Genomic DNA, 27,068 nt, shown 5'->3' with positions numbered 1-27,068 from the left:
TTCAATTTCTTCGAAGCGCGGTGCACGACCTGTAGACTCCTTCGACCTAAAACGCTTAAGAAGTCCCGCATTAAAGCAGGCCGCAGCCGCGCGCGAGGAACTAAGTAAATGCATCATACCTAGCAAGCGCATGGCCTTGCGTACCGTCACTTCCCGACTGGCTACATATTGGAGGGATCTGAGAAAGCATTTTCTGAACCTTTTCGTTGGAGGGGTAGACGAGGCAGTACATTGTCCGAATCAGAGCGCCTAGAAATTGCTCGACTTGGCTGGGGTCTAAGCTGGATTTCTTCTCGATGGAGAATCCCAGACTTAACAGGAGGTCTACTGTCTTCGCAGTATTCACTAGGCACGTTTCGTAAGAGTCCCCTGTTATGAACCAGTCGTCGAGGTAAGGGTAAACAGGGACGGATGGTCCCAGCAGGTGTGCTGAGACGAAGCGGAGTACCTTGAATAGATAGTGCCTGTCCTCCATCATGAACTTTTCATATTTCAATGTTGCCAGCGCACAGAAAATATCTAAAGTATCCATCTTTCATGTCCAATGTTGCCATGTAATCCCTCGTTTCAACTGTGGGATTACTTCCTGCAGGGTTACCATACGAACATTGAGGTTTGACAAATTTGTTTGCTGGGCTCAAGTCTAACACAGGGCGCATGGGTGAGGTCCTTTTGGGTACACTGAATAAATACCTGAAGAATAGGGATGGCTTCTATGGCGTCCTTTCCCAGAAGTGCCTCTACTTCTTGTATTAGGATTTGCAGATGGCCTGACGTCCATCGTCGTGCCCTAGGCGGTGTGAATTGTGGGGAAGGGGGGGGGGGGTCAGGCAAATTCCACACAGTACCCGTGGGCGACAAGTTTTTAGAACCCACTGGTCTGATGTAATCCCCTCCCAAGCCGAAAGGAAAGATGTTAAGTGCCCCCCTGACCGGAGTGACATGGGAGGGGAACTGGATCCGTAGGTCATTTCTGACCAGAGGCTGTGGCTCCCCTGGAGTTGGGGCTTCTGCATTTCCTGTGCCACTGACCCCAAGTGGATAGTTGGCGGGGATGCTGGATGCTTGTCCTGCGTTCCAGGTGTTTCCTGTATTGTACATGTTTTGTGGCGAACGGGATTGGCCTCGAAAGGACCGGTGGGAACCGCTTCCGCTCGTAGGGGGGGTGGGGCGGGGGGTGTTTGTGAAGAGTCTCGTGCTCTTTTCTGGAAGTCTCTAAGGCATCGGCGACTGCTTTACCAAAGAGATTCGACTCTTCGATAGGTTTATTAATATGGGCTGCCTGGGTCTCCGGCTTGAAGCCAGAGTTTCAGAGCCAAGCGTGCTGTTTGAGCAGGAAGCCCTGAGCTAGGGATCTTCCGGCCATCTCTGCAGTATCCAGCGTGTTTTTTTGAGTACATTTTGGTTGACTGACCTTCCTGCCCTCGACCACTACGGCGAGTAATCTGGTTCTTGCGGGTTCAGGACCTTCTTGTATGAGGTTCCACTGTGCATCGGCATAACTGGCAAGCAACGTGGTGTTTGCTATGCGCCTGGTAAAAGCAGCTGCCGTGGTAATTCGCTTACCCAAGGCATACAATCTTTTTTGACTCCTTATCAGGAGTTTCCTCTCCCGTAGCAAGGGGTACTCCCGTCTGTTTCCGGGTGGTGGTAACCACTAGGAAGTCGGGGTGGCGTGGGGGTAGGGTCAGTAGGCGATGGCCGAAATAATTTCTCCACTCTTGGATTTACTGCCCTAGTCTGGGCTGGTGTGACCAGGAAGGAGCCAATCTCTTTTCAATGGAATTCAGGAGAGGTATGGCTTGGCTGGAGGGGGGCTGGGGAGGAGGGGTTCTTTCCTCCACAAAATCTAGTTCAGGTAGGGCCTCCTGGGTGGCGATTTCAAAATAATCTGCCACCTTTCTTAAGATGGCATTGAATGCCATCTGATCGTCCACTGGGGAAGCTTGGTGGGCCGGAGTGGAGGGATGGGAATCCAAACATAGGACATCTGTGTCCTGGTGAGTAGGGAGTGTTCATGGTTCCGTCTCAACCTGGCGCGTGTCCTCCCAGCCTTCTGTGGGATTCGCCTGGTCATCCACAGTGTAGTCTTGTAGGAAGGTAGTCTCTTCATCATAAATGTCCTGATAAGTGTCACCTGGATCTCATCTTCTGGGTGGATAGAAGAGAACTGTTCTTGAGAAGGTCCAACATTTCTAGGAAATTTAGAAACAGGCACAAAGGGAGGGTCCTCCCGAGGTCTCTAGGGGGTAGGCTGCTCTAAAAGTGAGAAACTTTTTCAAACTTACCATGCACCCTTCAAATTTTTCTTTGGTTCATTTAGATTAACCAGAAGGGTCAAAAAGGTGGAAGATTTTCATTTTCCTCCCTATGGCGCCGAAATGGGTTTCCCATAGAGCTAGCCAAAGGCTCCTGACTCCTGGTAATCTTGAGCATCGGGGAGTTGCAGCGTGTCTTTCGACATGTCCGCAGCCTTCTTCTTGTGCTTAGTTGCGTCTTTAGACTTCAGCCCCACTGCCGAAGCAATCCTAGCAATGCTTTCGGCGATGTTCGGTGAAGTGAGGCGTGCCGTATGACTAGGAGGCCCAGCGGTAGATTTTTCCCCTACTGGGGCCTTAGAGGGCATCGAAGCATCAGACGAGAGCGCTTCGACAGCCGAATGTGGTTTGGAGGGAGCGCTCTATTTTTTGAAGGCCCAGTCACAAGACGCTGCTGCGGATGCGAGGAAGGCTGTTGATCGTGAGGATCAGAGGATTCTGTCAAAACTTTCAGCGGTCCTGTCGGCGCTCACCTGTTTCAACGGTACCGTCGAAACCAGGGCAGGGGTTGTGTTTGGGATCTTGTACGGTCTTGTCGCCGGATATTTTCCCCATAGTGTGACTCGCATCAGGCCCAGCAGGGACGGGCGTAGCAGACCTAGAGGTGTCCGTCGTGAGGTCGATGGCATCTGACATGGATGCCTGGTCATCACTAGTGCCCCCGTCACTTTCAGTGGGTGCAGCAACAAGATCCAGCCCGCGACATGCCGTAGGCGGCCACCCGCTTAACGCGGTGCTCCTAAGCGTTTTAGGTCGAAGGAGTCTACAGGCCGTGCACCGCGCTTCGACGTGGTCAAGGGGTAGACAATTATTGCACTTATCGTGCTCGTCCTTCCAAAAGGTATCTGGTTCTGCAAGAGGGAAAAAGCCTAAATGGTGTCCTTTCCATAGCGAAAGGTAATAAAGACGAAGACCAGACCTAGAGGGAGAAAGAGGAGAGACATAGCTGAAAAGGATATGACCACCCCGACCCCACACTCCCTACTGTGTAGGCTGGCCAGAGGACCCGGCCACGTGGACGGCTCCGCCGCTGGAGTATAGGCTTCAAAGTCCCCTGGAGTCTTCGCCATTGAAAGTCCCCCCGTTATCTTCGGCATAGCACAGGAAGCAACGTCGAAGTTACTATCAGTGGATAATCGACAAAGTCGATAAACAAGGTATAACAATGTCTCTTATGAAAGAGCTCCGCAACAGGGCGACCAGGTATCTGGGCGGAAAAAAAAAAATCTGCGGGACCCCGGAGCATGAATGATTTTGGGTACACTACAAGTCACGATAGGGATAGTGTTAGACATGCCTATGCAGACGTCCCCTTTCGGACCCTGAAAGACAAGATGCAATACTCTGCGGTTACCACTGGATGTCGGACCATATGCACAGCATGCGATTCTAAGCAGATTAACAAGCATCAGCATACTGACTCCTATTTTAATCAAATTATACAACTCTTTTTTACATACAGAACAGATTTTACCTACTGTGTAAATCAAAAATAATCTTATTCCTTAAACTGTGCAAAGACCCAAATATTTGCGGATCCTCTCGCCCAATTGCACTAATCAATATAGATTCCCAAAAATTTACCAAAATACTAGCAAACCGGATATTTTACCCTTGCTAATACATACAGATCAGACTGGTTTTATTAAGTCTAGGCAAACACACAATAACATATACAGAGTGTGCCACATTTTGAAGAAGGTCAAGAAGAAACAGATTCCAGGGGTCCTTGTCTCAACAGATGCGGAAAAGGCATTCGACCGAGTGGAATGGTTGTTTTTTCTGACACTAGACAAGTTGGGATTCGGTCCAAACTACATTGGATGGGTCAAGGCAAACTACAAGAATCCAATAAATGGTCAGTTATCTTCTGTTTCTTCAGCGTGGTACAAAGCAAGGGTGCACCTTCTCACCCATGTTGTATGCATTACACCTGGAATCCCTATTGGCTAAAACCAGACAAACAAAAAAAAAAAAGATAAAAAGCATTCATTTTGGGGGCGCCAATCATAAAATCATGGCATATGCAGACAACATGGTGCTTACAGCAGCATAACAATCAACTAGATTACAAGAAGCCGCTCGAGCATTAAAGGAATTTGGTGGGGTGGAGAGACTGAAAATAAATTGAAATTTAAAATGGATCACTTTTACCCCTGGAAATTTTAGATTTACGAACACAAACCCAAATTGGATGGGCAAAAGAGGAAATTATTGGGTGTAAAAATTACTCTGACATGACAAGGGTTATATGCTACCAATTACCCCCCCCCCCACCACTTCCTAATGAAAGAAATTGAATCACAACTAAAAAATAAATGGCATCCTCAAATGATCTCTTGGCTGGGCAAAATTCATTCTAAAAAAAATGGTGATCCTCCCCCTAAGGCACAAGCACTACCTATCAAAGTCCCTCGATCATATTTTCATAAAACACATTGAGCTGTCTCGCCTTGTGCGGCATAACCACCCCCCCCCCCCCACCCGTCCCAGATTCCTTTAACTAAATTAATGATACCCACAGTCAAAAGCGGGATGGCCCCCCCAACTTCTTATTGTGCAGCCCAACTCAGGATGATCAGAGAATGGTCTACAGGTACACCCGAGAAAAGATGGTTACAAATGGAACAAACGCTAGGGGGACATAAACTAAGGGACGTACTGTGGTTACCAAAGCAGGATCGCCCTACCAATACACATGCAAGCAGAATCATGAATGTAGAAGACACATGGGATGAAGTGGTTAAAAAATATGGTCTCACAACGTTCCCCCTTCACTCCTAGGTTCATCAACCCCAGGTTCACTCCAGGCTCGGAATTAAATGCATTTAAGGAATAGAAGGTAGCTGAGATGTCATATGGGTTATGGGGGGTCAGGGGGATGGGCAACGCGTAAATCATTCGCACAATGCAAACAGGAGCCAGGGTTGCACGAAAAATGTAGGTTCCAATATTTCCAGGTAAGACACTGGATATCAGCTCTTCCAAACAGGGCGGCTGTGGTGAGTGAATTAATACAGTTTGAGAATTTTGTGTCAACTAATCCAGGGAACAAAGCTATCATCTCCAATCTATACAAAATAACGGAGCAAGAAACAATGTCAGGTTACATTGGGGAGGAGGTAACTGATCAGGAATCTTTAGGAAAATACCCAAGCTCTCCAGATCGATAGTGTTTCGGTAGAAACTAATGGTGCAATGGCACTTTACCCCAGCCTTGATGAGATGAAACCAGCTAGATAGAATAAATGTTGAAGGGACTGCAGATCAGAGGAGTTACTGGAAACGTGTGGTTGGACTGTCCGGAATTGGCATTGTATTGGGGTGAGGTGACTACATGTGAAATCTTTGCTATCCAAATGCCCCGCTCTGTACGATCCCGCTTGATGATTACAATTTTTTATTTGAATTTTTTATTTGAACATTTTTGAATTGGTTGTATCAGTTACCTGGTGTGGCATACCAGAGAGGAAGTATGCCAATAGTCTAGGAAGATCTTACTTGGTGTTTAGCCCATCGGAGCATTACACCACCTCCAACAACTTCAGAATTTTACAGCAGCTTTTACAGTACATCTAATCCGCCTCATGCATTGCGTCACCTGCTCGGACAGTTTTTCTGAAGTCCAACTAAGGGCTTAATAAAACCATTCCACTGAGGCAGTGCAAGGCTCCACTCTTGAGCTTTAGTATAATGCTGTACCACCAGTGTATAGCGTAGACAGAGCAGCCAGGCTTATCTTAGGAGTGAGAGGGCTGTAGAATCAGTACAAAGAAATTGTAATGCACACGGTGCAAACAAACAATAGGTATTGTAAAAATGTGTTTAAATACAAGTAGGCCCAGATAATTCTTGGGGGAAATAAGTACTATCACATTATATAAAACAATTATAAAGACACCACCAAGTTCGGAGACCAAAGCATGGACATTATTTAGAGAACAGTTGTCTAGTTAAGTCAAACCTTTTCATACACATAGTCACACTTATTCTTGGGGAGTAAAACCATAAGTTACTGTCGTTATACTGTGACGCTGAGCAAGAAATCACTTAGTAAAGCAACTCAATATACTTTTCTGAATAGTGGAACACTTATTCTAGGAACAATAAAAACCTATAACTAATTCAGGATAACAGTTATTCTAGGGGAGTTGGACCTTGTGGAACATTCAATTACAGTTGCTTTTCAATTCACAGTCTAAGGGAAGCAATTACCAACTTATTTTAGGATAACAGTTATACTCCAGGTAAGTAAAACCTAAATACTTTTGTAAGGAGCTAGACTACACAACCCTTGTCCTCATTAGGTAACCCACTTTTTGGTATAGGCCTGTACTACACAAGTTGGTAGTGTGACTGAGCAGCCAGGCTCATCTCAAGAGGGGTAAGTGTGAGCTGTAGAGCTGTAGCAACGAAATCCACAAATACAAGTAGCCAAGTAACACTTCCACTCAAAGTTTTAGTCACAATAGTTATACATCAGTTTTTAAATAAGCATTCTTTAAAAAGGGAAATATTGGTAGCAATCAAATATACTTTAAAATACTTTTACAGAATCAACACAAAGCTAGTAGATACTCTTTAGAGATGCTTTTTACACACTTCCTACACCCTGAGGTGACTTCACTAACTAGTCACTAACTAGGACAGTAATGGCATTTTTAAATCACTATGGAGATTGAGGTTGGTTGGATACCTGCCGGGCTTCCTTCACTCCTTGAGTCCTGCACTCTGGTGATGGGACTCGATCTCAGGTCGTCCTGCTGCTGGAGAGTCCTGGGGAGACTCCTGGAGCTTCTGGCCGATACCAGACATTGCCCTAGACTAGAGATTTCTCGACCCCTGGCACTTGGTCCCTGCAGCAGCAAAGTAGTACAGCCAGTCGGGGAAGGTGGCCCAGTGGAGTTCGTCACGGGGTTAGTTGGTCCCACTAACGCAAGGGAAGAAGTCGTCCATTCCGGAGCTTCTCTTGTCGAACAGAAAAAGGAGTTTCAACACAGCTTCACCGGGCAATTCAAAGGTTCAAGAGGATGTAGCAAGGTTAGTTCGTTCACTGTTTCTTCGACTGGTTCTTCTTCCCAGTGGTCGGCTAACACTCACCTTTTAAGCATGTTTCTCCCATTCATGCACAGGCTAGCTGTCGCCCAAACAGCAGGGCGGCTGTCCTGCAAGGACAGCCAGCCAATTAGGACTGTGTGCATTCAGGAATTCCTAAAGACACGGACAGGGGAGTGTCGAGAAACTCCCTCACTTCCTGCCCTTCCAGACACACTGGAGCCAGAGGCAGGTTTCAGTACTGAAGCCCTCCAAAGGCAAAACGAAAAAAGGGCTGAAACCTGGCTTGGTGCGCAGAGTAAAACCCAAGAAAGTACTCACACACAGAAAATGGCGAAAAAAAGACTGGGGGCTATTTTGACAAAATGGTCACACATGGGTGCTATACTGCAGCCGAGGATTCAGCCTGCGGTTGAAAAGCACAATGGCAAGAAATTTAAACCACTGCCACCAGCCATTTAAAGTAGTGAGGGCAACATATAAAATGTTACATGGGTAGGTAGGAAAAGGGGATACTAAGTAATACCCCAGCACTCCAAATAAGATGGTGTGTGCTGGACCTACAAAGAGAATAGTTAAGTAAAGTCAATTTCACTTTACTATTCTTGGGAACAGTAGTTCACATCAGAAAAGGTATTTAAACCTTATGAGAAATCTAAAGGATTTCTCTGTGACACTGCACTGAAGGTGCTATGGGTCACCATGCTAAACTAAAAGTAGATGCCTATGGAGTGTGTCAGACTCCAAAAACAAAAAGGAAAAACAATCCAAATCAGGGCAAAACACATGGGAGAGAAAAAAAAAGAAAAAAAAAGGCTCGCTCACTCCAGGGATAGAATTAAAAAGTCCTTAAGTCCAGCAAAAGAGCTGGGTGTCTCCAAGGTTGAAGCACAGAAGAACAAGTTACTTACCAACTGGTAACGTTCTTTCGACTGGATGTTCCTCCAACGTATTTCTCATCTTAGATTTATTCCATCCAGCTTTAGCTGCATCGGAATTTCTCGGCAGAGCGCCGATGTCGTTGAGGTCCCTCGGAGGCCTCCGTCTAGGGTGATGTCATCGGGTATACAAGTAGCACGTGCAGCGCCCGTTAGCCTCAGTTCCGTTTTTCCTCCTCTTGCTTTGTTGTATGGATAGTGCAGGTAGCCCGGTGTCAGCCTTACGAGACAATAACCCAGAAAATCTACAGAGGGGTAGGATGGGAGGGCGATGAGGAATACGTTGGAGGAACATCCATTCGAAAGAACGTTACCAGTTGTGTAACTTGTTCTTCGAATGGATTGTGTCCACCAACATATTCCTCATCCTAGATAGACTCCAAAAGCAGTGTAGAAAACTCTGGAGGAGGGAGTAGATTTTGAATATTATATGGCCGAATATAGCACTGCTTTACCGAAAGCAAGCTCTTTAGACTGAGAAGCATCCAGACTATAGAATTTAGAAAACGTGTGCAGCGATGACCAAGTTGCTGCTTCATAATAGATTTTATGGGAACACCTCTTTGAAGGGCTGTGGAAGAGGCAATGCCTCTGGTGGAATGGGCCCTTAAGCCTTCTGGTGGGTCTTTGCCCGCCAATCTGTAGCATTCTGAAATGCAAAGCACAATCCAACGCGATATGGTTTGTTTTGATACCGACTGACTCGACTTCCTTCCAGTGTAGCCAATGAAAAGTTGATTATCCACTCTAAGCTTGGAAAGCCTAGAAATGTAAAATGTTAGCGCTCTTCTCGGATCCAGTCTATGTAATCTTTCCTCCTCCTTACTGGGATGAGGTGGAGGGTAGAATGCGGGCAGAATCATTTTCTGATTTAAATGGAAATCAGACACAACTTTAGGCAAAAACAAGGGTTTAACCCTCAATACCATCCTGTCCCTGTGGAACACAGTATAGGGTGGCCCAGAAGACAGTGCCTGCAATTCGCTCACTCTTCTTACAGATGTTGAAGCAATCAGGAAAGCGGTTTTCAATGTGAACCTTAATGGACAAGTTTGCAAGGGTTCAAAAGGGGCACACATTAAAAACTTTAAAACCATGTTAAGGTCCCAAACTGGGACTTGGAAAGGGTAAGGAAGGAACACATTAGTGAGTCCCTTTAAGAATTGTATTATCAAAAGGAATTTTAAAGTAGGAACATTCTTCAGAAGAGCGCTTGAAAATGGAAAGCGCTGCATGATAACCTTTAACGGTCCCAACATTTAGGCCTCCATGTGCCAGGGACAAGAGAAAGGACAAGACTTCCAGGACATAGAAAAGCATCAACATTCTTTTCTCTACACCAGTTGCAAATCTTTTTCCAACGGCATAGAGATTTTGTTGCTGGCCTTCTTGCCGAAAGCAACACCTCCATGACGTCATCTGGAAGGTCCCAATCCTTGTACCTCAGCCTTTCAGATACCAAGCATGAAGGTTGAGAGTCCTGACCTCTGGATGGAGAACCTGGCCATCCATTTGTGAGAGAAGGTCCTCTCTCTGAGGAAGATATAACAGAGGACAGATGGACATGTCTAGAAGGTCCGGGTACCACGTTCTCCTGGCCCAATCTGGGGCAATTAGGATCAGGCGGTTTCCGAACCGTCTCAATTTCCTGATGACCTGAGGAATGACGGGAATCGGAGGGAACGTGTATAGTAGTGGGAAGTTCCACTCCACCACGAACGCGTCCCCCAGGGCTCCTCTCGGGGAGAATTCCCGTGAGCAATAACTTTCGCATTTCCGGTTGATTCCGGTCGCAAACAGATCTACTTGAGGGGTTCCCCAAAGGGCGAAGATCTCTTGGACTTCCTGAGCCAGTTCCCACTCGTGGGACACCGTGCTCTGCCTGCTCAGAGCGCCCGCCATCATATTCTCCTCCCCGGCTAGATAAATGCTGTTAAGGAGATTCCTTCTTGAATTGCCCAATACCAGAGCTGCATTGCCCCTGCACATAGATAGTGGCGCTACACTGCCTCTTTTTCTTTAGATAATGCATGGCCACTGTGTTGTCCGTCATTATCAGGACATTTTTTCCTCTGACAGATGGCAGAAAAGCCTTCAGCGCTAGTTTGATTGCTCTCAGCTCGGTTTATGTGTAGTTTGGACTCCGATGGAGACCAACAACTGCTGATTGTCAGATCGTTGGCATGAGCCCCCCACCCCCTCCACCCAATGAGTAAGGCGTCCGTCACTACTGTAATCTCCGGCCATGGTTGCCAAAACTGTTCTCCTTTTAGGATGTTCTCTGTGTAAGTCCACCACAGCAGATCCTTGTTCAGAATTTGAAGGAGAGACAGACAGACAGACAGATGTTTTGGGGGTTTGGCGTTGGGGGTTTCCCCAACATATATGTTACAATTGACCTTCACAATTCGGTCAATTGTGAAAAGGTCAATTGTAATTCGAACAGTTGTAAAATGAACAATTCGTATACAACCGTCTAATACAGCCCCTATATACTGGATCTGTTGGGAAGGTGTCTTTTGTGACTTCTTGAAATTGGAGAAGCCCAGTCTGTGGAGGAAGTGGCAGGTGACTTTCAGATGATCAAAGGCTTGTTTGGCAGAACGTGCCCTCATCAACCAATCGTCTAAGCAGGGGTAGATGTGAATCCCCCTCTCCTGAGGTGCGCTGCCACCACTACCATTAATTTGGTGAAGACCCTCGGGGTGGAGGTCAACCCGAATGGCAGGACTCGAAACTAATCGTGAGAGTCAGGTATTTTCTGTGCTTGAGATGAATTGGCACATGAAAATAAGCATCCTGGAAGTCCAATGACACCAACCAATCCTGAAGTTGAAGGGCCTGAAGGATCTGAGAAAATGACCATCCTTCCTGAGGAGCTTGTTCAAGCCTCTTAATGGACTTAGTCCTTTTTGGCAAAAAAATATGGGGAGTACCATCCCTTGTTCCTCTCCGCTACAGGTACTGGTTCTATAGCACCTTCCTCCCGCAGGGTTAAGACTTCCTGCTGTAGGAGCGGGTCTGGAAACTAGAATCTTCCTGGTGGATTGCTTTGAGGTTGCGTTAGAAAAGGAAGGCAATAACCTTGGGCTATTATTTCTAGAGCCCAAACATCTGAAGTAATGGGTCGCCATTCTTGCAGATGCTGCGACAGCCTGCCTCCCACAGGTGTCTTGTGATGCAAGTCCTCAAAGTGGTTTTGTGGCGGTTGCTGCAGCCGCCGATGAGGCTGCAGCTGGGGCTGGCTTTGCACGTTTTCCCCGTCCACCACGAGTAGCCTTTTTCTGGCCTCTGACTGGCCATTCCTCTCGCCTTTCCATATGAGTAATAACAATAAGATCGTCCCCTCAAAGATTGTCCTGATGCACGAAAAGGCTGAGGTTGCCTAATAGCAGCTCAAAGACTTGGCAGCCGCTTTTGAGGTCTGCAACCTCGCAAGGCTCTCGTCAGCCTTGCTGACGAAAAGGTGCGACCTGTCAAAGGGCATGTTCAGATGACGATTTTGCACGTCTGGTGCGAAACCAGACTTCCGTAACCATGCAAATTACGCATTACTGTGCTAGTGCCCATGGATCTGCTCACACTATCTGCAGTGTCAAATCCAGACAGAAGGGATTCCTACATGGCCTCTTTTCCATCTTTAACAATGGCTTGGAATCCTTCCCTTTCATCCCCTTCTGGTATGTGATCCGCCGCCATTGCAATGCACTCCCACAGAGTACGTATATTTTGCCAAGGCACATGTGGAGTTGGCCTATTTTTAACACCATACTCCCAGCTGAAAATACCTTGCGTGCCCAACCATCCACACGCTTGTCGTCCCTATCCGAAGGGATAGAAGGGTACGCCACCTTACTTGAAGCTGTGGCTGCCTGGATCACCAGACTCTCGGGAGTAGGGTGCTTAGACAGATAGCCGGGGGTTGCTACTGGAGGGTGGTATTTTGAAGTGAGTGACTTATTCACCGGAGGAATAGAGTCCGGGGTCTCCCAATTTTTGGCCACCCTATTTTGTAAGGCTACGTGGAAGGGTAAGATCGGATATTCGGTGGGACCATGCTCCAATATATCGGTCAGATAATCCTGGATGAACTGAGTTGGGTGTCTAGCCTATCCTAAGTATTCGACCACCTTTGCCATTAGTTGTCTGTATGAGGTACTGCCATGTTCCCCTGCTTCTGGCCTACCAAAATCTTTTTCAGGTGAAGTATCATGCAAGCTTTCCACCAGATCCTCCTGCTTTGTGTCAGAAACTAGGCATTCTGGGACATTTGGGGTGCCATATTCCAGTCCAAAAGGAACATTCTCCTCATCAGACCTCTCCTGTTCTTGAAAAATTGAAGTTAAGGATTTGAAAAATTCTTTCCCTGGAAGGGGTTTAAAAACCTTTTCTGGGAGAGGTGGATCAGTGGAACCTGAAGGCATTACAGCCTTTGCAGCCTTCTCTTTTGCTGTTTTGACAGCTTCTGGGTGAGGTGGCTGAGTTGGCGCCTTTGGAATAGTTGGCTTCGGGGTCGATGTCGACAAAGGCGTTGATGGCGTCGATGGCGCTGACGAAATATTGGTTGTCGACAGAGCTGGCTTTGAGTGCGTCGAGGCACTCTTCAAAGACTTACCCTTCGAAATGTGTCAGGTTCCAGACGGCGTCTGTGACCTCGACTGGTCTACTCGAGCGATCTTTCTCGCTCCGTGTCCTGGAGGGTTCCTGATCCTTTCTCCTTCGATCATCCGGGCTCGAGGGGGCGCGAGTGTCGGAGCGGTAACGCTCCCGGCCGGCTTCCAAAGAAGGCGCGGACCGAGTATTAGCCTTTTCAAACACTTCCATTTTTATTCTGAATGCTTCCCATTCTTCGGAGGAAGAATGTTTTGTGGGGCATTTCATTCTTTTTGGGGATTCGTCCAAGGGTGAGGTGGAAGGGGATCGGTGGCGTCTTTTTTTTACTTTTTCGTCGAAGACGAATAGTGGTGTGAACCACTTTGGGACCTAGACCGATGCTTTTGCCTTTCGCGTCGAGGAGATTTCTCCTCACAGGACCTCGGCTCTACACTAGAGGCTTTTCAACCTACCTGCAGTTTTCCCTTCCTCTCTCGCAAGGCTTTCCCCATCATTGCCTGACACTTCGCACAGGCCTCCATGTCGTGGCCTTCACCGAAGCACCACAGACATTCTCAGTGCGGGTCTGTGATAGACATTTTCGAACCGCAGGATTTACACTTTATGAATCCCGACCGCAGGGTCGTAGTTGGGGTCGACGAGGACATATCGAATATCTTCAGTAACTGCGTCACAGAACTATTCGAGGCATGCCGAGTCTCTGAAGCAACACGTACTGCGGAAAAACGGAACTGAGGCCAACGGGCGCCGCGTGCTACTTGTATACCTGATGACGTCACCCAAGGGACCTCGACTACATTGACGCACGGCGCCCTCTGCCGAGAAAAAAATTCCGAAGCAGCTAAAGCTGGATGGAATACATCTAAGATGAGGAATACGTTGGAGGACACAATCCATTCGAAATGAGAATTCTCCATAACACCAGCAACCCAAAAGGTACGTATGACGTAGGCACACTTATTCTGGACAGGTTAACAGCAAGTCAGGGGAGGCAAGACCCATTTGGGGACACTCATACAATTATCCTAACAGGAATAATAAAGTTTAACCAACAGCTTTACTTTTCGGGGACCCAATTCACAGACGACTAAGTTAACCCATCTAATTTCTGTTAGAATGGCGAGACAGTTTCTAAGGAAAGCAAGACTTTGAGAAAACGTTAGAAGGCACACGGGTAAAAAAGTAAATCCTATATATACACACTTCAGAATGGCAGAACATATCTAAGGTAAGCAATAACTTTTTGTTTAACTATTCACTCTGAAAAGTTACCAACTAATTCACAAGCAAGTCAACTTTTCAACACTTGTTTTACTTTTCAAGGCAGTATCCAGCCCTTCTGCACTAGAATTGGGGAGTTCTCAGAGGCAGCAGAGGGGCCATTGTGGTTTAGGAGCCAGCTGTAGGCAGGGTGAGATAGGGCTCAGTTGCAGGCAAAGTTCAGAGTTCCAGAGGGAGATTAAGTATTCTACTTTAGTTAGTTGAGGGTCCGGGGACTTTAGAGAAAACACCCTAGGAGGAATCCAGCAGTGGACCTGGATGAACTAGACAAGAGACCTCCCAATCAGAAAACACCCCAAAACTACACAGGAATCACAAGAGACTTAAGGTAAGTAAATACCCAAGTCAGCACAGTGCTTCAGCACAAGATTTTGCAGTAGGAGGACTTCAGGATCTGCAGCCAAAAACCCAGTCTTTGAATTACTTCATTAAGAAGACAGGACACTGGAAGGACTTTTGCAGCAAGGATCACGGGTAAGGCTCTAGGCAAGGTTTTCCTCACAGCTAGATGCGGCTCTGGATTTGGTGCCTTTTTCAGGAGCACAGAAAGACAGAATTTTGCTGGTCGGATTCTCGTCGCTTGCAAGGTCTAGCACTCTGGTGAGGGGGCATTTGGGGCTCAATTCACATCTCTAGAGGTCCAGCAGGATGCCCACAAAGTTTCAGCAAAATTCGGAAGACTGTGCACCGCACAATGGTTTGATGTCCCAGGGTATTGAGGTATTGCAGCCTCGCAAGGTCGTAGCACGGCATGGAATGGCTCAAAATGCATGTCTTCTTAAGTCTAGTGGGTCTCACCAGGCTCTGGGTTGTCGTTTTCGGAGTCCCCAGATCGATTGGAAGGAAGAGTAACAGCAGTCTCCGGTTACACAGCAGGCACGCTGGTCATTGGAAATGTTTCAGCAGCGATTTTCTCATCTTCCTCTGAGGTTTTGGTTCCAGTGATCAACTACCTCATCAGCTTCCAGGATCTGACTTCTGCAGGAACCCAGCCAAATAGCCTTGCAACATTCAAAAATTGGGGGGTTGGCAATCCTTTCTGGACAGCCAGTCTCCCAGTTTGAACTGGATTCTCACACTCAGGCTGGAAGACAAAAGGACCGCAGAGTTTTGGACTCCTTCCTCGCTTTCTGTCTTCAGACACTCTGGAGCCTGGGCGGGGAGTGCACAGGACTCCCGCCGAAGATAAAAAAAAAAAAAAAAATACACAAAGGAATTTCCCGTCCTGTAGGTCAGGAGAAGGAACAAAAAAGGACAAACTGAAAAAAGAATACAGGGGCCATTTTGGTAAAATGGGCACCATGGGTGCCTTTAGCGGGCTGTGCAAACAACCCGCGATTAAGGTGCACCGAATAAAAAGGTTCACAGCCACCACAAATGTTACCTTTACAATGAGAATGGGGATACATGGTATTTCCTGTGCTCTCCACATAGGGTGGGGGTGCTGGTGGGGGGTGCTGGTCTCGCCTAATAAAATGTAAAAGGGATCCAAAGATACTTTCTACCCTTGGGAACAGTAGTTCTCACAAGGTTAGCCAGGGAAAGTCAAAGGGGGAGCACCTAGGGCAACCCAGCAACAGTAGGGACAACTTGCCAAAAAGAAGTCAGACACTAGGGAGAGTCTTAAAAATGACACCAATAAAAAGAGCTCAAGATTCAGCGACTGTGGAAAAAGGTTCACATTCACTGAGGTATTAGGAAAAATAATCCACCAGTAAAAGCTAAATGTTCAGGGGGAGGGGGGTTGACACAGTCAGGAAGATGCATCATTGCTATGAAAATCTTACCTAACCTCACCTAATCAGATAATAATCCACTTTGAAGGTGTGCAGCACACGGTCAGTGGAAACACTAGGGTGTTTTCAGATTCAGAAACTTTAGCTTTAGGCAAAATAGAAAGGAAAAAACGTTTTGTAAATGAACTGACCTCCTGCAGCTGCAAGCACCATTCGTGGAGCCTTGTAGTGAAGATTCATGTACTCAACAAGATCTGCTCGAGCCAATGTCCTAAAAAAGTAAATAAAAACACAATTAATGCAGAAAACGCATGTAAAAACTTTGTGCATGTTCGCGCTAATACACTTCTTGTAATACCTTCCATTAGGTGATGCAGATAACCCTAGAGTGAAAGCTATAACACCCGACAAGAAAGGGAAGCCAACCCCCCAAACGTGGTATGAAGGCTTAGTTCTTAGCACCAGCAGCCATCGATAGCCAACACAATAGGGGATATTTAGTAATCTCTGTATCCATGCCCCAAGTAGGTAATTACCCATAGTATGTGTGGCCAAGGGATCATTGGCAGCAAAATAATATCAGCATCCTTAGTAGTTTTGACACCTCAAATTAAATAGAGGTTTTAGAAGAAGACTTCTCCTCAAATCTCTAGGAGCAGAACAAAACAAAGTGAAGCAAGTCTTCAATGTTCTCAGTGCAAAAAGCATTCCAATTATATTTTTTTTATAGCTGCCAGGGGAAGGATATCCATCTGAGCCTCATCTGTTTGGGCTGTAGAATGCCTAGGTAGCCCTCAAATCACATCAACTGTTTGAGCAGCTTGTAACCTGAAAATTGGCTGGAGTGGATCAATAGTGTGGATTCCCTCCTCTCAAACTGCATGGAATCTGTGTGGGCAATGCAACGTTTAGTTCCACTACTGATCAACTCTGGGTCCGTCCAGATACAAGTAAGCCCAAGGGTTTGTAACTCGATTCACAGCACCACTCTTACATAGCACATCGTTTAAAGCTTATATAAATTCATTGGACCGCAAACTGGCCAAATAATATATTTGTTTAATTTTACAATGTCAGCAATGGGCTGCAAATCAAGTTCAAAGGAAACAGATTAGGTGCATTTAAGGTAAGCCTAGTAGATTATTTTTAAAACCTGTTTTCCACAGCTGAAGGGGCCACAGTATTTCCATAAAGCTCAGCAGCATAAAGAGCTGCCAGTCTGGCCTGAGCATTATATGCCTCGAAGGAGACCCGCACAAGGCCCCCTCCATGCTCTAGTGAACTTCAAGGTGCCACTATATCTGGCCAAGACAATCCTTGCTTTGTCTAACTGCTTGCCCCAAGTACCATCTTCCTTGACTTCAATGCCCAAATAGTCATAAATTGACACTTGCTCAATTGAACCATCAGGGAGGCAAAGTGTTATTCTGAGAGACTTTTTCCACTTTTTATTTGGGTATTAAGGGACAATCCCATTTCAAAAGCTAGGGTTAGCAAATACCAGCCACTGTAGGGGTGTCTGTCGTGACTTAACTGCTTGCCAATTACTCCATTAATAAATAAACAGAAAAGTGAGGGTGCTAGTAAACAACCTTGGCGTGGCCCCATTTATATTCCCACTGAAGGGGACGCTGCTCTGTAATGCCCCCACTGTATCCTGGTCCTGCTGTAATTTTTTTCCCCTTGGTTAACAGTTACCAAGGCAGGGAGTATACTTTTTATCCTACCTGTACTCTTGTGAGATCAGCACACCCCACCTTATGTGGAGTGCTGAGGGGAACTGCCCCTTTTCTCACTGCTCTAGTACCTTTTTGGTTAATGTGACATGTCCCTCTTTTCAGGCTGGTGGCAGTGTACCTTTTAAACAACTTTTGGTTAACGTTTATCGCAGGCTGTCATCAGCTGTGGTAGGGGACACAAGAGTCACCATTGACTCAAAATAGTGGCTGCACCCTGCACAAGATGGCATTAAGTGGTCTTCTACCTACCTGGGTGGAGGCGGTTTCCATAGTTCCTTTGTATTCGCCGGGCTTCCCTTGCCACAAAGGGCCTTTGAGTGACTGGCAGGACAGGCAACCCCCCCCCCCCTTCCCAGGTCCTTTGTCCTGCCGAGTGCCTGAGAGTAAGAGTTCGGACTGGCTGTCCCCATTGAATAGCCATCCCCAAGTTTCGAAAGTTGCATGGGATGGGATTGGTGGGCTCAGCCAGTGCTCCTGCATACATTCGGAAGTGCTGAAGTAGAATCTCGGTCAACCACTGGACCAGAAGAATCCTAAGAAGCCCGAAGCAAGAAGACACCAGTCACTTCCAGTGACCATCAGGGCCTGCTGAGTAACTGCTGCTGTCCCAACCTCCATTTCTGAATGACAAGCAAGTGCCTAACGAGACGACTTCCTCACTTGAACTGGTGGGCCTAACCAGTCCCAAGGCATACTGCATATTGCAAATTGACAAGGGGGGTCCTGGGAGTCTCTCTGCCAGACATTAGTCCTGGTTACGAGAGACTTACCCAGAGTAATCTGCATATTTAAGTAACTTTGGGTCTCACCCTAAGTTACTAGGGGAATCCAGACGTGGACCCCTTGCTCACTATTCTTAGAGAGGCACAGCTCCTCCCTACTGATGAGGTCCAACCAGACCGAAACACGTGTCTGGGGATGCTGGTGGTACTCTTGTTCAGAGGAGAATTGCCTAGCATTTCGGTGCTGGACTGCCTCAGGGCAAGACAAAGACTGATATGTTTGGGATATTTCTTCTCTGTGAAAGATAGTGAGCTGAAGACTCTGGGTAAGTCTCTCGCAACCAGGACTAATGTCTGGCAGAGAGACTCCCAGGACCCCCCTTGTCAATTTGCATACTGCATATTGCACCACCCCTGGAAGAACTCAGGTCTCCATGGCCTGCAATTCGCCAAAACCCAGGGTCTTGTGCCTCTGTTGTGAATAGTCACTCGAACAACGAATCTGCCTGGAACTTGTGGGCATCCTTCTGGACCTGCAGTGTTTAGCCAGATCCCTATAGTCCCCTGGCACGAGATAAGGACCGAGGAAACAAGAAGTCTACTGCTGCGACTGTTAGGCAGGAATTGATGTAGTAACCCTGTGGGAGACTACACAACACTTGTCCTCTTGGTATTAGGTAACCCACCTTTTGGTATAGGCCTGTACTACACAAGTTTGTAGTGAGAATGAGCAGCCAGGCTTCTCTCAAGAGGGGTAAATGTAGCTTTTTTCTCACACTCGTGTTATGAACTGATTTGAATTATGTGTTTGGAGTCTGACAAACTCCATAGGCATCTACTTTTTGTATGGTGACACAGCACCTTCAGTGCAGTGTCAGAAATCCTTTAGATTTCTCATAAGGTTTAAAATACCTTTTCTTGTGTGTGAACTACTGTTCCCAAGAATAGTAGAGTGACATTGACTTTACTTAGGTCCAGCACACACCATCTTATGTGGAGTGCTGGAGGGCTACAGTAGCCCCCTTATCCTTCCTACTCATGTAACATTTTTATGTTACCCTCACTACTTTAAATGGCTGGTTTAATTTTCCTGCCATTGTGCTTTTGCACCGCAGGCTGAATCCTCAGCTGCAGTATGGCACCCATGGGTGACCATTTAGTCAAAATGCCCCCTTCGCCTCCCCTCTGCCCCCCTGTCTTCTTTCGCCATTTTCTGTTAGTGAGGTCTTTCTTGGGTCTTACTATGCGCACCAAGCCAGGTTGGAGCCCTTTGTTAGTTTTGCCTTTGGCGGGCTTCAGTACTGAAACCCAACCCGCCTCTGGCTCCAGTGTGTCTGGAAGGGCAAGAAGTGAGGGAGGTTCCTGAAACTCCCCTGTCCTTTATTTTTAGGAATAGCTGAATGCACCCAGTCCCGATTGATTGGCTAGCTGTCCTTTCAGGACAGCCACCCTGCTGTTTGAGCGACAGCTAGGCTGTGCATGAATGGGAGAAACGCTTAATATGTCAGGGTTTTGGGACCGAAGACAGTCGACCACTGGGAAGAACCACCTGAAGAAACTGAACGAAGCTTGCTGCATCCTCCTGGACCTTCAAATTGCCGGGTGAAGCAATCGACAACTTCTGTCCTTGGGTTAGTGGGACCAACTAACCCTGAGACGAATGCCACTGGACCACCTACCCCGACTGGCTGTACTTTTTTGCTGCTGCAAAACAGAGTGCCAGGTGTCAAGAAATCAGTAGTCGAATGCAACGTCAGATCCAGCAGGATGACCAGAGCTCAAGTCCCCTCACCAGAGTTCAGGAAGCCCAACTGGTATCCAAGATCTGCAGTGGTGCTGTTAACGGCGCGCTGAAACTGCAAAGTGCCGCTGATCTAAACCCATAGTTGCCGCCATCCAATTGCTTCTGCAGGAGTCCTCCAGACGTCCTCCCTCTTGTCCTCACAACTGAGGCCCAGGAACCCACGATCTCATCGCTGCAACCAGACAGAAGCCAGCTGGACCACTCTTCTAACCAAAGGTACTGTTCTGACTTGGGGTACTTACCTCAGTGTCTTTAGCTTTGCTATTCTCAGTTGAGACTTGCAGTAGCTACTTTGCTAGAGTTGATTTCAGCCCTACCCTTCACAAGTGTAACGGCTTGTGAACGTACAGTGATTTCTCTTCAAACTTACAGTGTGCAAGACTTTGCTATCTTAAGAAGTGCCTCAGCTCCATAGACTGTGCTCCAATTGACGTTGGCTGTCCTGGCTCCCTGCAGACTCTAGTCCACAGGTGATGTTAGGCAAGAATGTATGCAGTACCCTGTGGAAGACTGCACCAGCCTTGTCCTTTTGGTATAAGTATGCACTACAATCAGTGACTGAGCAGCCACGCTCATCTCTAATGGGCTCAATGTGAGCTGTAGGGTTGTAACAGTTTCAGTGACAGTTATTGAAATAAACACGTCCACTCAAGGTTTCTTGATTAAATAATTATTAATTTAACAGTCATTTGAATAAGCCTTCTTTAGAAGGGAGCAAAATAAGTAACACCACAAATATGCTTCAATAAATATACTCAATTTCTCTAAATCAGTAGATAACCATTGGGGATGGCACACGTCCTACACCCTCAGTTGACTTAAATAGCTGGGACAATGTGGATTTGTACATTTAGAGCAATACTGAGATTAGTGTCAAAAAGGAAAAGTGAGAATAAAACAATAGCTAACAAATATTCTTTAGCTAACAAATAAACACAAGTTTTAGAATGTGTGACATTTGTTGAGGGATAGTTAAAACACCAAATCAGAGGTAAGAAGAGTCCATCAGGGAGCCAGGACAGCCAATGTCAATTGAGCAAATGTCTTGGAGACATGAGGCACTTCTTGAAGGCAAGTAAGAAAAGCCTTGCACACCGTTTTAGAAATCTTTGTAGAAATGAAATCACTGTAGGCCACAAGCTGGGAGGCTTGTGAGGGGCAAAGCTGCAAACAATTCGGCAAAAGGCAACCAAGAAAAGTCAACAGAGCTAGCAAGGCTGCACGACAAGAGGTAAGCAACCCCTTAGTTTACAGTAACTTAGGTCTGAAGGAATTGGTTCCAGCTGGCTTCTGTTCTAGTATGGCAGATCCTGTTCCTGGGCCTCAGTTGTGGGGACAAGAGGGACAATGTCTGGGGACTCCTGCACTACGGTTTGAAGGACGGCGGCAGCAATGGGCAAACTTCAGATCATCAGCACTTTGCGGTTTTAGCTCCTCGCGTCTCGCAAATCACTCCACTGCGGTTCTCGGATACCTTGTTGGTATCCTTGCATCTGGGTCCAGCACTCTGTTGAGGTGGGTCAGGCTTGGTCAGTCTTGGAGTCTGGAGGATCTTCCTGGAGCTCGGGTCGGACTTAAAAACGATGCACTCATCTGGTGTTCCGCTCCCTGGTAATCGGTTCCAGCAGCAGCAATGGAAGTACTGCCATATCTGGGAGGATGTCCAGACAAATTCGCTGGGGGGGTTGGGGGGGGGAGGTGGATTGGTGGGTGGATGGGCAGATCGATCGGTCCCACCAACCCAAGGGAAGTAGTAGTCTGTTGCAGGGCTGCTTTAGTCAAGGCAATTCGGAGCTTCAGCAATGCAGCAGGGCTTCACCAGGCAAACCAACGGTCCAGGAGTTGCAGCAAGCGTCTCTTCCTAGTTCCTCTTGGGATTCCTTCATCCAGTGGTCAACTCTCCCTTCCAAGCAAAAGACCTGTTTATGCAGGTTTCTCCCTTTCATTAGCAGCCTAGCTGTCACTCACAGCAGGGTAGCTGTCCTCCAAGGACAGCCAGCCAGCCAGCCAATCACCTTTGGTTGCATTCCTGTAACCAAGGGATTAGGCACAGACACACGAGCCAGAGGCGGGCTTCAGAAGTGAAACCCGCCAAAGACAAAAACAAACAAAGGGACCAAACCTGGTTTGGCACGCAGAGTAAATCTCAAGGACCTTTCCAACAATAAATGGTGAAAAAAGAAGACCGGGCCATTTTGATAAAAAGGGCACCCACGGGTGCTTTATTGTAGCTGCAATTGCCGCCCACTGCAAAAACAGTAAACCACTGCCACCAGCCATTAATTGTAGAAAGGGTAACAGAAATGTTACATGAGAAACTAGACAAAGGGAATACTAAGTAACCCCTCCAGCACCCTATTGTAAGAGGGTGTGTGCTGGGTCTAGAAAGGTACAATGCAAGTAAAGTCAATTTCACTTCACTGCTCTTGGAAACAATTAATCCAACCAAAGGTATTTAAACATTTGGGAAATCTGAGAGCCTTCCCTGTGCCACTGCACTGAAGGTGCTGTGTGACAATATAAAAAGATGATGCCTATGGAGTTTGACTCCAAACCCCAAAAGAAACAGTTCAAATCACAGAAAAACACATGAGTGGGGAAAAAGGTCTCACTCTCTCCAGGATGAAAATTAAAAGTGCAAAGGTGCTGGGGGTCTCTAAGGTGGAAGGGAAGCACATTTCTGAGAACTCTCCCTAACAGGTGATTACTTGGTTTTTAACTATTATTGCTTGACTGTGTAACCCTTTTGATTCCCTTACCCCTTCCTTTTTGCGAAACCTCAGAACCTACAAGGTGCACTAGTGATATATAAATGCCATTACTGGTTGGTGAAGTCACCTCTGGGTGTAGGAAATGTGTAAGAAGCATCTCTAAGAAGAGTATCTACTAGCTTTGTGTTGATTCTGGAAAAGTATTTTAAAGTGTATTTGATTGCTACATAGATTGCCCTTTTTAAAGAATGCTTATAAAAAAATTATAACAAACTACTGAGTGTAAGTGTTACTTGGCTACTTGGATTTGTGGATTTCATTGCTACAGCTCACATTTACCCCTCTTGAGATAGGCCTGGCTGCTCAGTCACACTACCAACATGTGTAATACAGGCCTATACCAAAAGGTGGGTTACCTAATACCAAGAGGACAAGGGTTGTGTAGTCTCCCACAAGGTTACTACATCAATTATTGGTTAACACCAAGTTATAAGGAGGTGAAGTCCAAATGTGTCCCATACTGCAAGCTATCATTAAATGTAAGGACATGACAGTAAAAATCACTGCAAGTGTTCAGTAGTGCCTGGTGGGGTTCCTTTAGGCAATGACATGAGGTCGCTGGGTGTAGTTTCAAGCACACCAAAGCCTCCTAAGAAGGCAACTGACAGGAAAAACAAGGGAGGCAACCTTCAGAGACTTTCCCACTGAGACCAAGGAGAAATCCAGAGTCTCCAAAGGAAAATGACATCAAGCTCAAGTCTTCCTCGAAGACTAGAGTTCCTTTAAAAGAGAAACTCCTCATCACACCTGTGATCCCACCACCAGCTGAGGCTGAGTTAGTGACTAGAATTAGTGTCTAGGCAATAGTGTTTTGTAAAGGTGTGCACATAACGCCAGGTTGACGCTTTGCAAATGGACTCTAGGGGAACATTTGCAATGAAAGCTACGGAAGCCCCAGTGCCTAGAATGCGCTCTAGGCTTGAAGGGCAGTTCTCTTAGCAAGAGTGTAACAGTGATGTATTTGACAATCCACCTAGAGATAGAGAAGGAGACCCAGTCTCCAAATCCATCTGCTGCCAATGAAACAAACAACTGATTTGTTTCTCTCAGTGCTCGAGTTCTTTCGATGTAAAACATGACCGCTCTGCGTACATCAAGTGTGTGCAGGCTTTTTCTCCGATGTTCGAGGGGTTCTGAAAGAACGTTGGTAGTTCTATGGATTGGTTCACATGGAACTATGAAATGGAACTTTGAAATTAATTTAGGCGCAAATCTAGGGCGAGTGCGCAGAACCACCTCATCTCTGAACTGTTACAAAGGGGTCTAGAACTGCGAGCATGTGTAGTTCACTTACTCTCCTAATTGAAGTAATAGCTATTAAAAAGGCAGTCTTGTAGCTGCCTTGAACCGAGAATTTCTTAGTCACGCGTGTCTCTTTAGGAGGATGCCCTCAGCCAACAATTGCCCTGAGTCAACGATCGGCCCGCTGTCTCAGCGGAATCCAAAGTGTTCTTGAGTATACTTTGGTTTACTTGTCTGCCCTCAGTTACCGTGGACAGAAGACTAGTTCGTAGCGGTTCAGGAACCTCCTGCAGGCCTTCCTGTAACAAGGCCCATCGAGCGTCCGTGTAGCTGGCTAACAAGGTAGTATTGTTGGCAATGCACGTAGAAAAATTTGCTGCAGCCGCGACCCTCTTCCCTATGGCTTTCACTCTGTCAGGGGGGTGCCTCCCCGGTTGACAGGGGAACCCCTGCCCTTTTTCTTGTAGGGGTCACCACCAGCGAGTCTGGGGTGGAGGGACCTCTGATATAAAGAGGATCAGAAGGTGGGGGGGCGGAAAGCCAGAAGCTTTTTAATAGAGTTAAGAGGAATAGCCAGGCTGGCCGGTGTTTTTTCTTTAAGAATGTCCTCCACAAAGTCAACCTCAGGAACAGCTTCATCAGTGGCGATTTTGAAATGTTCTGCTGCTTTGTGCAACATGGCGTTAAACGTCATTTTATCGTCCACTGGAGAGGGCCGTCTAGTGTGGGGAATCTAAACACAGGGCATCAGGATCTGGAGAAGCATTTGGAGACTGCCAAGGCTGAGGGTCACCCATATCCGGGTTTTCCTCCCACCCCTCTATGGGGTCATGCATATCCTCAGTGTCAATGAAGTGATCATCATCCCGAGTGTCTGCAGGAACCTCCTCAGTGATGTTGTAAGTTTAAACATGCTCCTCATGAGAGGGATCAAAGTCTTGGAATTTAGCCACAGAGTTCAAAAGGGCTTCTTCCTGTGGTCTATTAGGGGTGGATTGCTGCGAGAGGGTTACAAACCTATTAAGCCTTTCCATACAATTTTCTAGGGGTCTAGAGATGGAAAGGGCTCTTGATTACAATCCTCTGATGCTAAACATCGATGCTGTTGACTAAACGCCGAAGATATACCTTCTTCGCCTTCCGAAAACTCTTTCGGGGCATGTGGGGGGGACCAACAGAGGTTACGCGTCCCTGTGCTTCTCCTTAGGCTTGGCGGAAGGTTCCCGTATTTCCTTCAGCGTATCTTTGGATTTCGACGAATCCTTGGGCTTTCCTGTGGTCGTCGGCAAATCCCTTCACTGACGCTTCCTAGAGCCCCCGAAACATTCTTGCAATGCATTCAGTAACGTCCTCCGCAGTAAGGAGACGCGTTGCCTGGGCCTGCGGTTGTACAGTCTTCGAGAGAACCGTGGCCTTGTCGTTGGCAGATGCTTTCACAAGATGCGTTTGTACGGGTTTTGGAATATTGGGGGTAGCGCCTTTCACTTTAGAGTGCCCAGTCGCTAGGTGCATCTGCCGCTGCCAATCTTGAAGGTCAGCGGGCAGGGCCGAAAATCTTTGGTGTGCCCGTTGGCGCTGTGGACCACTTAGACGAAGACGAGGGGGGTGGGGGGGTATGGGGGTTGTGTGTTTAGTGAGTTGCAAGTGTTTGTCTTTGTCGCCGGGGTGTACAGTCCCCATAGCAGTGCTTAAGCCGTACCTGGCGGGGCCAGGGCCAGACGTCGGAGAGGGGGCGCTCTGCCGAAAGGTCAATGTCTGAATTGGAGGCATGCTCGTCACTGATGCCCTTGTCGCACTCTGAGAGAACTTGACTCGACCTTAGACATCCCTTTGGCTGTCCACCGCCCCTTCAATGTCTTGGACGGAGGAGCTTACAAGCCGTACAACCTTGTTCATCGTGATTGACGGGCAAGCAACGGTTAAACCGTTGATGCTCATCTCTCCAAGGAAATTTGCCCTTGCAAATGGGGCAAAACTTAAATGAGTCCTCTCCATAGATAAGGATAGGGAAAGTGACGAAGACCAAATAAGAAAGAGGAAGGAAAGGGAAAGTCATTCTCAGATTTTACAGAAATTTCCACCTCGAACCTACTGTGCCGACTGGATCACTGTCCGTCGAAGGTCCGAGGAGGTTTCAGCTGTCGATCTTAATAAAAATATTGACCAATGGTCGATGGGACAATTAATGTCACTGTACGAACTCTGCTTAAGACGACCAGTATACTGGGAGGAAAAACAATCTGAGGGACCTCGACGCGTGAGGGATTTTGGATACACTGCACGTCACATTAGGGACAGTGTTGCAGTCACACCCATGTCGACGTCCCCTTTCGATTATCGAAAGATAAGATGCAATAATCTGCAGTGACCACCGGATGTCGGACTATATGCACAGCATGTGATTCTAAGCAGATTAACAAGCATCAGAAGTGTGTATTCGTGTAGACCTATGCACAACTTACCTGTAACTGCAATTTAAGAAGAACTAATTAAGGGCCAGACTATCTGGCATTGGGACTTTGCATAACGGTTTCAGATTCAACTGAAGCAATCGCCTAAAACATGTATAAGAACTGATTACAAACTTTGAGACTATTGGACGTAAGACTCCATTACGGGTAGTGAGGACTATCAGGAATTATTGACCCATTATGCAGAGATAATCGAAGAAGTTGCCTTGAGGACGACCGTATAGGTCAAAACAATTGTCGGCTGTTGTAGATCTTTGCAATTAAAAGCACATTGACGAAATATACTTGAAACTTGTTTTGAACACGATATTACTGAGAAAGAAACTACCTAATGTAGTAACATTGTCACAGCGCTGTTTGACAGCACCCATTTCTAA

At 46.8% G+C, this 27,068-nt stretch overlaps 1 protein-coding gene across 1 annotated transcript in view; it reads right to left on the bottom strand.

Annotated features, from left to right (window-relative positions):
* The window catches only part of UQCRC1 (ubiquinol-cytochrome c reductase core protein 1), a 159,524-nt gene that overhangs the window by 81,923 nt on the left and 50,533 nt on the right, over positions 1-27,068 (bottom strand). Inside the window, exon 6 of the mRNA XM_069643343.1 lies at positions 16,134-16,213. Within this exon, the coding sequence (XP_069499444.1) occupies positions 16,134-16,213 (80 nt within the window). The remainder of the gene's footprint in view (positions 1-16,133; positions 16,214-27,068) is intronic.

This window comes from Ambystoma mexicanum, chromosome 2p (assembly GCF_040938575.1).
Source record: "Ambystoma mexicanum isolate Mex_15411 chromosome 2p, UKY_AmexF1_1, whole genome shotgun sequence".
Classification (NCBI taxonomy): Eukaryota; Metazoa; Chordata; class Amphibia; order Caudata; family Ambystomatidae; genus Ambystoma; species Ambystoma mexicanum.
The sequence above is the reverse complement of the archived record's forward strand: the minus strand, read 5'-3'. Positions and strand labels throughout refer to the sequence as shown.